Raw genomic sequence first — 14,255 nt, 5'->3', positions numbered from 1 at the left:
GGGAGGTAGGTTGGAGACAAGCTTACCTGCTACTGATGTAAAGAAGTTATTAAAGATTGTGGCTACATACTTTTTTTTATCAAACTCCATTCCCTTGTCTGTGGACAGGCCTATGTTGGACTCAGTAGACCTTCACTTGGCATCGCCCCCACAGCCTAGCTGCTTGAGGGCTTTCCACAGTTTAGTCGGGTCATTGCTGTTCTCTGTGATGGTATCTGCAAAGTATTCTCTCTTAGCTATCCTGATCTTTTCCTGAGTCTGGTTCCTGAGTCTTTTGAAGTGATCAAATGAATGGACTGAATGGAGTTCCCGTTCGTGGGACTGGATCGACAGACTGCATTGCGCCATGCGCCAAACGCGCGTGGCGGTGTTTGACAAACTATTAAAGTATTAAATCAAACTGGTGGTGGTGTGTATCTATGTCTCTTGTTTCCCCGGGCCCTCCTATTCTTCCCGATTGTAGCCTAAAATAAATTAAAGAATGATGATTGCTGGGAAATGTTGTCTCTCCTGTTGTGCCTCCAGTGCAAAATCTGACTTGTTACTGGAGGACAACAACATTACCCAGCAATCAATGCGTCATTGCGTCATGAGACAATTTACCTGGCGCGGAAAACGAACAGCAGACAGGTCTGTCTCTTACAGCGAGTGAAATCATCAGTGAGTGAATGATCCATATTCCGCAACCATGACTAAGCCTTACAAACATAAATGTGGCCGTCAAAAAAGAACCGACAAAAAAGAACCGACAAAAAAGAACGGGACGAGAAGAACGCAAAGCTACGTAAATTAGACGCATTTGTTATAAAAGTAACAGGGAAACAACCTGGTGCCGACGTTCCTCCTCCTCCTGACCCCCCATCCCCAACAACAACAAGCCCTTCAACACCACCTGATCACCGACAACATGCCCGGCACGGACACTGCCTTCAGCCGCGGTGTGTCAACTACCATGCAGCAGCAGGTAACCTTGGACTGTTTGACAGATAATGAGATTACAGTTTACCATAAACTTATATTTATACATCTATTAGGGCAGCGCCGGCCCGGCAGCCATGGCGCTTATTAATGTAAATAACATACTTGGTTTTTAGAGATCATTTATCGGCCTTTGTTTGCACTTTGCAGGCATAACCAGTCAGATTCAGAACAGCCAAGCAGTTCAGTCACAGTGACAGTCAACACACCAAGCTCGACCCAAGAGCCAAGTTCTGCTGACCTGCCTGACGATGACAATGAGAAGGAAATGGAGGTGGCACCGGCGGAGTCGGACACTAATTCCAATGCAGAATCGGAACAGGAGCAGCAAGATGAGTTGGACTTGGACAACGAGAACGAGCCACTTCAGCAGTACCCCACAGACCGGGGCTTTTTTGATGAAAATGTTTCAGCTGATATAAAACGGTATATCATAGTTACAGGGTCTTGTAAACCCAGAGGCCCTTTCCCAATTAATGAAAAAGGCAACCGTTATTTTTCTGAGGCACATTACCATACAACAACACAAGCGGGTTTAAAACTGCCCCGTAGCTGGCTTTGCTGTCCCGGGTGCATGGGTGGTGTGTGTGTGGGGGGGGGTGCCCGAGCTGTCAATCTCGCCTCAGGGCCCGTGGGGCATTCCAACCGCCCCTGGCCTGACTCGCTTGCTGTACACCTCCAAACTTCCCCATCGTCACAGTGGATTAGCAAGCAGAGCAAAAACAAAATTGATTTCATTGTCACAGCAGACCAGAGCTGCTCAGAGCAGATGGATGGAAGCAATAGAGGGCTCACACAAGCTGCACAGGCTGTAGTGCAAGCCTCAGGGCAGATGGATAGATGCAGTGCGGGGCTCAGGGCAGATAGATGGATGACATGCAGAGCTCAATGCAGGCTGAACAGGCTTCAGGGCTGTAGTGCAAGCCTCAGGGCAGAGGGATAGATGCCATGCAGGGCTCAGAGCAGATGGATGGAAGCAGTAGAGGGCTCAAACAAGTTGAATAGGATCCAGGGTGCAGTGCAGGCCTCACCAGGCCTCACCAGTAGCACTGTGATCATGTTGCACTGAACATTCATAATGCCAGTAGGTTCTGTAGTGATTCTCAGTTTTTCTCTCTGTCTCTGTCTGCTTCTGGCTGCTGGTAAGAACGGTGTGGCTCCTCACTACCTGTGTCCTGGCTCATCACTGCACCTGTGACCCTCTAAATACACACCCAGTGCTGTCAATCTAAAGCCCGCCACCAGGTGTCCAATAATAATACTATAAATAATATGCCACCATCTTAACACATTGGGCGCCAGCCATTAGCCGGGTCCCGTTGTAGCTATGCCACTCTTTAAAGATAGGAGTGCGTCACCTTGTTTGTAGAGCTATATCTATATTCTGTATTATAGCTATGGGGACAATACTATGCTCATTTGACAGTGACTTTCTTCCGGCCAAGATGCAAAAAATCGTTATAATTTCAGAGTGGTCTGGGGTCATTCCCGAAAGGCTGAGTTATAGCGTTATACATGAATTCTACTATAAGCTTTGGCGATTCTTGCCTGGACACACTACTATACTAATAGGTATTATGTTTCAGCATGAATGCATGGATGTATGGGGGGGGGGGGGGTCGTTTCTCATTCTTTGATTGCCAGTAACGGCATTCGTATTGAACACTAAAAACGCTGATCAGCTGGATCGGTATAAAAACATTCCACGATCAAGCAAAAATGTACATCTGATAGTCCTTACCTGTGATCGGGAGTATTCCAAAAATAATATTCCAATTGTTTGATCGCCATCTGGTCCATCTGATCTCCATCTGGTCTACGACATAACCCACCACAACATATGGATTGGGGGCATTTGACATGCTTCAATGCAATCGCGAGAACCGCTCGACTCGCCTGACCCAGAAAACTGCGCCCGGAGACATTTGAGTGTAACACAGGGTCTGGAACAGGGTTTACTGCACTCTCGATACTGCCACCTGGGAGGATCTGGCCGGTACTGCAGCCTCGGGTTCGCAGTATGCCTTCTAACAGCAACATACGGGTCCCTGACATTGAATAAAATATTAAAATCGAAAAAAACTAAAAGCGATAAAATAACGAGTATACTCGTTGTCGTTCAAAGGATGCCACCCAATAACGAGTATAATCGTTGTTGGCGGGGAATGAGTTAATGGCTCCTACAGATAGTATACAGTAGTACTATCGCTAATAGATAGTATAGTACTATCGCAAAACTGATTTAATTCTATCACGATCATATGAGTGGAAATATACTTGAATCCACATTTGATACAATGTATTTGTTTTTAGTACAGTAAATTCTACATTACTATAAGTATCAGTGACCCCAATTACTTCATTCACTTCTATCTAATTATTCAATCATGAACGTTAAAACAACATCCAATCCAGTGGCGCTCTGTGTGAGTAATGAGATGCAGGGTGGAGCTGGCAACACATATAACTTCCCTCTCGACCTCCTCCTGCTCTGTCTGGGGATGGGCGGTGTAACAAAATGACCCCTCTGTACTTACTCCATCTAGTGTACCCTGCCTGTGCCCTCTCCTTGACTCACACCCTCCTTGATACCCACAGCCAGGCCTCTGACCTGTCGCCGTCTCCTGCCGAAGTGTGCTCACTGCAGAGCAGCTTCGAACCCGGCTTCGTGGCTGAAGGTGACTATGTCATCGGGGGGATCTTCCCCCTCCACTACAACCAGGAGATGCCGGACCGCCACTACACCTACAGACCCCCAGCCGTCAGGTGCAACGGGTGAGATTTAGGTAGTTTATGGAACGACGGGGGGGGATTTAAAATCACTGTGATTCTACGGAACTGCATTCGTCTCGAAAAACCCACGGCCTGCATCGATGTGGTTGTTTATTGTCTTCTATGGAAACTGATATGAACTGATGCTTGATATTCCTGATATTCTTTATTCAACTTTGATCAAACAAGGCCTGTCATTTGTATTCATTTTATTTAACCTTTATTTAACCTTTATTTAACCAGGCAGGTCAATTAAGAACAAATTCTTATTTTCAATGACGGCCTGGTGAGAGGATGAAAGGTCCCCTTGAAGGGTAACAGGGAAAGAGGACAATTTTTTTTATAAATTAATAAAATAGAAAAGAGACAGATGGTACATATACATCACAGAGGTAAGGGAAATAATCATAACACACAGGACGATTGACTGGGAGGGAATTCAAATCACTGTGACAGATTCTACAGCACTGCTTTTGTCGCATTAACCACAGCCTGCCATACACGTTGTTTCCATGTGGCTGTTTCATATTGTCTTCTATGGAAACTGATATTAACTGCTGATTGATATTAAGATATTCTTTATTCAAGTTCAAGTTTTGTTTTATTCATCACATACAAGGTACATGTACATTACAGTGAAATGCTTGGTTCTGTATGAGCCTCCTGATATTGTGCTTCATACAGTAAAAAAAAGTTTAAAAGTTAAAGAGTAAACACCAAACACTATACAAAATATAGAATATACCCAACTCAAATGTACAAAATGCAAAAGAATTAAATAGAGTTTGGAAATTTGGAAGAATAAATAGCTAAAATATGGTGTAATGTTTAAAGTGAGTGTGTGCATGTGGATGTTGTGTGCAGTGTTCAACATTTATTTAACCAAGCAGCTTAGATTTACAATGACAGCCTGGCGAGAGGACAAAAGGGCCTCTCCATGGGTAACAGGGAAGAGAGAGACAGACGATACATACATCACAGAGAGATAAGGGGAATAATTAAAAGACTCGTCAAACAAACAACCAAATGAAATGACATAAGGTATGTGTAATACATGAGGCAGAACAGACAAATCACAGTTAAAAAAGGCTCGGTGACAGTTGCAGGTGTGTGCAAAGTAAACAACTCTGCGATAGAGTCCTTCAAAGTAGTGAGGGGAGTCAGATTGTTATCAACAACGACAGCCTGCCAAAAAAGCCTTTTGGTAGGTGGGGAGGAGATTGAAATGAAAAAGACTCTGCTGAAAGACAACAATTTGGTAACTAACTAACTAATATATGTTTTTTTTTCTTTTTTTACACATCATTTTACATAATCTTTGGTAATAAATGTATTTAAGGGACAAAGAAAGAGCAGGCTCTTTTTTAGTGAGCCGAGCAAAATTAACCGACTCCCTAAAAAAAGATGGAATTCCCATCACTACTAAGTATGTCAGGCCATATCAAAGCACGAGTACAACTAATGTTGAACAAACCAACTGAAAAAAATACTTTCCTCTCATTCTACCCCCTTCTTTCCTCTCTCTGTTTTGCCGAAATGTGTGTGTGTGTGTGTGTGTGTGTGTGTGTGTGTGTGTGTGTGTGTGTGTGTGTGTGTGTGTGTGTGTGTGTGTGTGTGTGTGTGTGTGTGTGTGTGTGTGTGTGTCTGTGTCTGTGTGCGCGCGTGTGTGTACCGTAGGTTTGATCCCAGAGCGTTCCGCTGGGCTCAGACCATGAGGCTGGCGGTGGAGGAGATCAACCAGAGTGAGCAACTTTTGCCTAACCACACCCTCGGTTACAAGATCTTTGACTCGTGTGCCTATCCCCTGACGGGCCAGAGGGCGGCGCTGGCCGTGCTGAACGGGCCGAGCCAGGCCCACTCTCCCACGTGCTCCGGCGCCTCTCCGCTCCTGGCTGTGGTCGGTGAATCCGGTTCCGCTCAGTCCATTGTGGTGTCCGGAATCCTGCAGCCTTTCCGAATCCCAATGGTATGCCTCGTTCTCGTTGTACCGGGAGAAAGAACGTGAACAGTGGCAAAGGAATATCAAACCAGGCTTTATGAATGTGTGAAAGGTTAACCTTCTGTAGTGTGGTAGTGAAAGGGTTAACCTTCTGTAGTGTGGTAGTGAAAGCGTTAACCTTCTGTAGTGTGGTAGTGAAAGGTTAACCTTCTGTAGTGTAGTAGTGAAAGCGTTAACCTTCTTTAGTGTTGTAGTGAAAGGTTAACCTGTAGTGTGGTAGTGAAAGCGTTAACCTTCTTTAGTGTTGTAGTGAAAGGGTTAACCTTCTGTAGTGTGGTAGTGAAAGGGTTAACCCTTTGTAGTGTGGTAGTGAAAGGATTAACCTTCTGTAGTATGGTAGTGAAAGGGTTAACCGTATGTAGTGTGAAAGTGTTAACCCTTTGTTGTGTGGTAGTGAAAGGGTTAACCTTCTGTAGTATGGTAGTGAAAGGGTTAACCGTATGTAGTGTGAAAGTGTTAACCCTTTGTAGTGTGGTAGTGAAAGGGTTAACCTTCTGTAGTGTGGTAGTGAAAGTGTTAACCCTTTGTAGTGTGGTAGTGAAAGAGTTAACCTTCTGTAGTGTGGTAGTGAAAGGATTAACTTTCAGTGGTGTGGTAGTGAAAGGGTTAACATTATGTAGTGTGGTAGTGAAAGGGCCTTATGTAGTGAAAGGGTTAACCTTCAGTAGTGTGGTAGTGAATACTCAGCATGGCATTTCTTGTTTTAAGAAGTGCTTCTTAAAGTGATAAGTCCTTTTCCTCTGTCGTAGATCAGTTATTTCTCGTCTTGTGCGTGTCTCAGCGACAGAAGGAAGTATCCCACCTTCTTCAGAGTCATCCCCAATGATGACTATCAGGTGAGAATCTGAACCTATAGGTTTGAATAAAGTCACCATTATGTCATTACCAAAGTCGTGGTTGGAGATTCTCAAAGGCCTATTTACATCCAGACACCTGTCCAACTGGTTGTGATGCTTGTGTAAAAAAATAAAAGAAAATAAATAATAATAATAATTCAGCATAAGAAACAGAACATGTTTGTCTTGTTTTGTTAAAATACACAATATCTTCATCTTTGTTCAAAATCACTGTGTCATTAAAATCACACTATGATGGGGGTGCGACAGTGACTCAGGAGCTAGAGCGGTCGCCTGGTAATCAGAAAGGTTCCCGGTTCAATTCCTGCCCCTCCCGGGCAGCGTGTCGAAGTGTCCTTGAGCCAGATGCGTAACCCCTAAACTGCTCCCGATGAGCAGTTGGCACCTTGCATGGTTGCCTCCGCCATTAGTGTGTGAATGTGTGAGTGAATGCGTGAATGTGAGGAACAAACAAATGGTAAAGCACCTTGGATAAAAGCGCTACAGTATATAAATGCAGTCCATTTACCATGACGCCATTTTGGGTCAACCACGGTGTTGCAGGTGAAGGCCATCGCCCAGCTGCTCCTCCACTTCAGATGGACGTGGGTGGGGCTGGTGCGCGGGGACCATGCGTACGGACGCTTCGCCATCCAGGGTCTGCTGAGGGAGTTGAGGGGAACCAAGGTGTGTGTCGCCTACCAAGAGATGATCCCCCTGCTCTACAACCGCCAGAGGGCCCTGGAGATCATGCAGGTGAACTGAACGGGTGATAATGCACTGTGGTGATTAAATAAGATCCACTCAGCGGCCTAAACCTAAAATACCTAATCCTGTGGAATGGCTTAGATGAAGAAACTAAAATGAGCAAGAAAATAGGTTGGTTTAGATATGAGTATGACGACTCACGATTGGGTAAGGTTAGGCCAAAACATTACGGGTAGGCCAATCAGAGGCAGGATAGGGCGGGACATGCCGCTCCAGCTCCGCAAATCAGGAAGTGAAAATCAAAACACAGACCACTGAATGAATGAAACAGATTACATGAACCAGTCCGCGCGAAATGGCAGAGGGATTCAATGTTTCCAGGGCTGATGGCATTGATGAAGATGATGTCAATAACAACAATGCCTCTCCATGGCCCTATCTGGAAAAATTTATGAGTTTGACTGAAAAAACGTCTAAAACATATGTGTTTAGGTGTTTATTGTGTCAGCCAAAAACGAAGCTGCTCTCAACTTCCCACACGTCCAGCACTAACTTGAGAACAAAAAGCCAGACCGAGGGCTTGTTTCAGTTTTATAATAAACAATCAAACTGAACCTTTTTTTTGCCTGCCTATTTGTTTGGTGGAAACTTGATCATGAAGTAAAAAAAATATAAATTAAAAGTAGTGCCGATGTAGTTAGCTATTTTTGCCATGTTCTTGTAGTGTAGCTTGCTACATTTATCTGGGGATAGCTTCCATTGTAGTTGAGCTATATTTAATCGAGAGTAACTTGTAGTGTAGCTTACTACATTTTCCAAGTAGCTTGCCCATCACTGATGATATTGTGAGGAAGGGGCGTGACTAGATAAGCATTTGTTTCCTTCTGCTCCTTCTCGAACTAATTTCTTTATTATTTAATGAAGAATGTAAGATTTTATATTTTTTTCTTTAGTTCATCCTTTTTATTGTGTTTTTTATATGGTTGATTGTTCGAGATAAAAATAAACTCAACTCAGCTCAACCTTTACTTGCTTTTCATTATGAATTGAAAATGGGGGACCCTGATGTAAACAAGACAAACGTCTTTCTCTGGTCTGCATCCCCTTAACAATTGTGTGTATTGAGCCGTACTGTATTGTACCCATTCTGCAATCTGTTAAATAAAGTGTTCATTCATTCATTCATTCATTCATCCATTCATTCATTCATTCATTCATTTCATTCATTCATTCATTCATTCATTCATTCATTCATTCATTCATTCATTCATTCATTCATTCATTCATTCATTCATTCATTCCACCGTGTCAGGAAGTGGAGAGAACATGTTATTATACTTAATAAATAATAATAATATAATTTAGGACCTGCTCCGAGGTCACCATTTGGCACACATGCGAACCATGCATACAATGCGTATCTGCGATTAACCCATCCCGTCTTGCTTTCCACCGTGTCAGGAAGTGGAGAGAACATGTTATTATTACTTGCTTTCCACCGTGTCAGGAAGTGGAGAGAACATGTTATTATTACTTGCTTTCCACCGTGTCAGGAAGTGGAGAGAACATGTTATTATTACTTGCTTTCCACCGTGTCAGGAAGTGGAGAGAACATGTTATTATTACTTGCTTTCCACCGTGTCAGGAATCGGTAAGGTAACGCCAGCACACACTGACAACGTTTTCCATCCTACTGTACTTGGAGCTTCATTTTGACCTGATACGAGCAGGATCGAAACACTAGCTGCCATTATTAAACTCTTGTGGCTTGGAGTATGTATGCTGGCATTACCTATTTTCATTCATAATGCATTGTACTGTAACACAGAGGAAGGAAGAGTCTTTAAAATAATGATAGAAATATGTCGCACACAGAGAGCAGTTTTCATATTTGTCATATTATAGAATATACTTTTACATTACATAATATACTTTCCATACAATTTCTATCTAGTTTCTATATACTTTTTATATATAGTCGAGTATAGCATTGTATGATGGTTAACTGCCTCTTCCCTTCATATTAATTATATTAATTCTCTAATCTCTCCTTGCTCTCTCTCTCTCGCGCCGTGAAGGTGATGCGCCGCTCCGGGGCGAAGGTGGTCGTGGTGTTCTCAGCCGAGGGGGAGATGACGCCCTTCCTGAGGGACTACATGGAGCAGAACATCACGGGGATCCAGTGGGTGGCCAGCGAGGCCTGGGTCACGGCCTCCGTCTTCACGGGGAGCGAGTTCTACCCCTACCTGGGAGGCACCGTCGGCTTCGGCATCAAGCGGGGTCGCATCCCGCGGCTCAGGGACTACCTGCGGACCGTGGACCCCCCGCGGTACCCCTCTAACCCCCTGGTGCAGGAGCTGTGGGGGGCTCTGTACGGCTGCTCGCCCTCTGTGTCCTTCGACTCCCCACTGCCTCGCTGCTCAGGGCGGGAGTCTCTCTTGGAGCAACACGCGGCCTATATGAACACGTCCAGCCCCAGGGTGGCCTATAATGTATACAAGGCTGTATACGCCATCGCGCACTCTTTGCACAACCTCCTCTCGTGTCGACCAGGCAGAGGGCCCTTCCCGAACAACTCGTGTGCTCAGAGCGACAACATTCATCCGTGGCAGGTATGACCCTTACCAAATTACCATCTTTAAGCCGCCCTTTTTTTAAAACTACACCTGTGTTTACCCTGCGATGGCATCAGAATCAGAATCAGAAAGGTCTTTATTGCCAAGTAGTTTTCACGCACAAGGAATTTGATTTGGTCACTTGGTGCGACATTAACGGACAGACAATTACGGTAGAATACAATAAAGGGTAGAATAAGATTAAATGGAATATAAACTAAATTAAAATAAGAAGTACAATAGAATAGAATTATAAAATAGGCCAGGGCTGTGCAATTGAGCAGTAATGTCCAAAAATAATGAACAGTGAAGTATGAACAAGCCAAAATAGCCACCGTGAAAAGGGCCTATATTGTGAATTTCAGTTTCAAATTCAGGGTTTACAAAAAAGGTTGCCACTTTATATTCTTTATGTTGTTTCCCAGCTCCAGCACTATCTCCAGGAGGTGGCATTCAGCATGGGCGGCGACGAGGTGAACTTTGACCTGAAGGGAGACTCCGTGCCTTACTATGACATCATCAACTGGCAGAGAGGCAGCAGGGGGAACATCGAGTTCATCAACGTGGGGATGTTTGACGGGACCAAGGGTGCCGGGCAGGAGCTGGTGATCCAGGAGGAGAGGATCGTGTGGGCGGGGCACCGGAGCCAGGCAAGCTGCTCACACTGTGTGTTTACCTCCATCAGGGGCCAGCTGTTGAAGTTCTGTAGGGTGAAGTGGAGGTGAGTCCGGTGGGAGGGGCAATCTGGATTCATGCTTAAATTCCTGCAAGATCTTCATTACATTTGCCCCACATGTAAATGTTTGTCATCATATGATCTTGATTAGGCAGTTTTTTTTTGTATTCCCACATACGTGTACTGTACTAGAAATGGTAAAGGCTTCTTTGTAAGGGGTTACAGTAGCACAATCGTAAAAGGCTCATGATATGATGATTCACATTCTATCGGGATTTATTTTGAATTAATGTATTAATGTATTGGCAAAGCCATTGCAATGGGGCTACATCTAAAAAATATATAATAATTTAAACAGCAATACTTCCACAGTGATCATTAGCCATAAGCCATAATCAGGGGTACATAATTCAATGGACCTATCTCAAGCACGCCCTCTTTTCTTAATCCTCCAATACGACCGCCGCTTCCTTCGGGATAAAGGTTCGACAGTTTATCACACTGAATACAGATATCATGAAGACATGATGAAGCATGAGTGTGGTCCAATTGTGCACAGACAATTTGGGGGGCAGGGGCTCTAGCTACAAAAAGGGCACTTTTGGGGGGGGGGGCACTTGGGGCAAAAGGGCAGGGGCTCAAGCCCCCCTTTGGCCCTATCTGTGCACACCACTGGTGTGGTTGTCATGACTGTGCTCTGTAGGCTATATACCCTCCTGTGTCTGTCTGTGTCTCTCCAGGTGCTGGTGTCCGTGTGCAGTGCCAGCTGTGGTCCAGGATCCAGGAAGGCTGTCCGTCGTGGGGAGCCTGTGTGCTGCTTTGATTGTGTACCATGTGACAGCGGCAAAATTAGCAATGAGACAGGTAAAAGGAGAAGGGTTTAAACGATTTTAAATGTTCACCGCCAAAAATGGCAATAGTCAAATTCACCGTGCCAGATGGCATTAACCATAATTATTTGAGAAACCGAGTGGATTTAAACCTGGGACCATACAGTAGGATCCACAGGCGACCACACTGGCCAGCTGAGCTAAAAGGTGTGACCTGTTAGCAGGGGCTGGTTGACTGCGACCGACTTGTTAGTAGTTTACAGTCATCCTCTCCTCTGAGAAGTGCGTTCTCGCACGTTCTTTCATCCATGCGCACACTTTTTCTCAGGGTTAAGGCACTGAGATCCCACCCTCATTGCTACATGAACCTGACCTGAATACAGATTCACAGGGCAGTGAGATCCCACCATAGGATCCACAAGCGGCCGCACTGACCAACTGAGCTAAAGGGTCAGACCCGTTAGCAGGTGCTGGTTGACTGCGACCAACTCGTTAGTAGTTAACATTTGCATTTGAAGGAACTAAACTTGACATGTGCTGTTGCTGGCCACCTTTTGACCATGACCCTTATCCGAGCCATTGAGAAGTAGTTACACATCTCTGTATGTAAGTTTCACTGTATGACTAACGGATACGGAAATAAACTTGTTTGAAAATTGATGGTTTGGCATTAGGAAAGGTCATGGCGTCGCCAAAATCAATAGGCATCATCCTCTAGAGATCATGAATGTGTACAGCAAATTGGAAAAAATACAAATGAATGTTATTTGAGATACTTATTTGAGATCATGAATATGTACAGCAATAAAAAAAAAATACTAATGAAAGTTATTTGAGATACACTTATTCGAAAATGTACAGTTTGGCCTGATGGTGGTGCTAGGGTAAAGGTTATGGGGTCAGCTAAATTAAAAGGGTTCATCATCTAGGGGTCATGGATGTGCACCACCCATTTTTTTTATATTTGAATGAAAGCTATTCAAGTTATCGCGTTCACACGTACGATCTGATATAATTAATTTAAAACTAATATCACTCTTATTTCGCCCACTCGTTAGATTCCATAGACTGCACAGCTTGCCCTGAAGACTTCTGGTCAAACATACAGGGAACAGTGTGCATCCCCAAGAAGGTGGAGTTCTTGGCCTACGACGCCTTGGGCATAGCCCTGACGGTCACCGCCGTGGTGGGCGCCTGCCTCACCGCCGCCGTCCTCGCCGTCTTCCTACGTCACCGACACACGCCCATCGTCCGCGTGAACAACTCCGAGCTGAGCTTCTTCGTCCTGCTCTCCCTCACCCTGTGTTTCCTGTGCGCGCTGGTGTTCGTCGGGGAGCCCACGCCCTGGTCCTGCATGCTGCGGCACACCGCGTTCGGCATCACGTTCTCCCTCTGCATTTCCTGCATCCTGGGCAAGACGCTGGTGGTCCTGGCCGCCTTCACGGCCACCAGACCCGGGGCCAACCTCATGAAGTGGCTGGGGCCCCGGCAGCAGAGGGTCATCATCTCCAGCTGCACTCTGATCCAGGTGGTCATCTGCGTGGCGTGGCTCGTCGACGACCCTCCTTTCCCCTCCAGGAACACGCAGTACGAACACTCCAAGATCATCCTGGAGTGCAGCGTGGGCTCCAGCCTGGCCTTCTGGTGCGTCCTGGGGTACATCGGCTTCCTGGCCTGCCTATGCTTTGTCCTTGCCTTTCTGGCCCGCAAGCTGCCGGGGAACTTCAACGAGGTCAAGTTCATCACCTTCAGCATGCTCATCTTCTGCGCCGTGTGGCTGGCCTTTGTCCCGGCGTACGTTAGCTCGCCTGGAAACTACGCGGATGCAGTGGAGACGTTCGCCATTCTGGCCTCTGGGTTTGGCCTGTTGCTGTGTCTGTTCGCGCCAAAGTGTTACATCATTCTGTTGAAGCCAGAGAGGAATACTAAACAGCTTCTGATGGGAAAGAAGTGATACGCGATACATCAACTCGTAGAAATGTTAGGATTTACAAGCGTGGTTGAAGAATGACTTTGAATGCGATTTCTGTGTGTTTGTTTATTTAAATCACATTTATCCAAACCTTGTGGACTGAGACCTAATTTTATTCTACATATCTAGCATAATACCTAACATGAAGATGTTATTATGATATATGCCAGAAAATAAACAGTCAAATATATAATATATAATCGTGTGGTGTGCAACATTTTTCTATCATCAACAAGGAATTATAATAAAGTGATGTCATTTGCCACTTATTGTCAAGCAATGTACCATTTGAAAATTGTCACACTTACTGCGTAAACCCAGAGTTTACGATAATTTTGTATGGTGCCCATTAACCCTTTCACTACCACACTACAGAAAGTTAACCTTTCACTACCACACTACAGGTTAACCTTTCACTACCACGCTACAGAAGGTTAACCTTTCACTACCACACTACAGATGGTTAACCTTTCACTACCACAATACAGAAGGTTAACCTTTCACTGCCACACTACAGATGGGTAACCTTTCACTACCACAATACAGAAGGTTAACCCTTTCACTACCACACTACAGAAGGTTAACCTTTCACTACCACATTACAGAAGGTTAACCTTTAACTACCATACTACAACCGGTTAACCCTTTCACTACCACACTACAGAAGGTTAATCCTTTCACTACCACTACAGACAGTTAATCCTTTCACTACCACACTACAAAAGGTTAACCTTTCACTTTCACTTGACATCTAAGAAGGGAGATCCCCCCCTTGAATGGCCCTTCTAAGGTTTCTCTCCTCCACATTGCCTGTGGTGCATTTTTTCCTATTGCTAGGTTTTAGTGAGTTTCTCTTTACCTTCGCTTGG

General features: G+C 44.9%; 1 protein-coding gene across 1 annotated transcript; it reads left to right on the top strand.

The window, feature by feature from the left end:
• Window positions 1–1,246: 1,246 nt before the first annotated feature.
• On the top strand, window positions 1,247–13,368 carry LOC311225774 (extracellular calcium-sensing receptor-like; the record flags this gene model as incomplete). Its single annotated transcript, XM_084311168.1, has 9 exons — window positions 1,247–1,350; window positions 3,577–3,753; window positions 5,428–5,716; window positions 6,499–6,585; window positions 7,150–7,341; window positions 9,372–9,905; window positions 10,334–10,558; window positions 11,325–11,448; window positions 12,473–13,368. The coding sequence occupies 9 exons, from the start codon at window positions 1,247–1,249 to the stop codon at window positions 13,366–13,368; spliced, it is 2,628 nt and encodes an 875-aa protein (XP_084167294.1).
• Window positions 13,369–14,255: the final 887 nt, after the last annotated feature.

The sequence above is a fragment of the Notolepis coatsorum genome (genome assembly GCF_963971535.1).
Source record: "Notolepis coatsorum genome assembly, chromosome: 1".
Classification (NCBI taxonomy): Eukaryota; Metazoa; Chordata; class Actinopteri; order Aulopiformes; family Paralepididae; genus Notolepis; species Notolepis coatsorum.
This window is presented reverse-complemented; position numbering and strand designations above follow the sequence as displayed.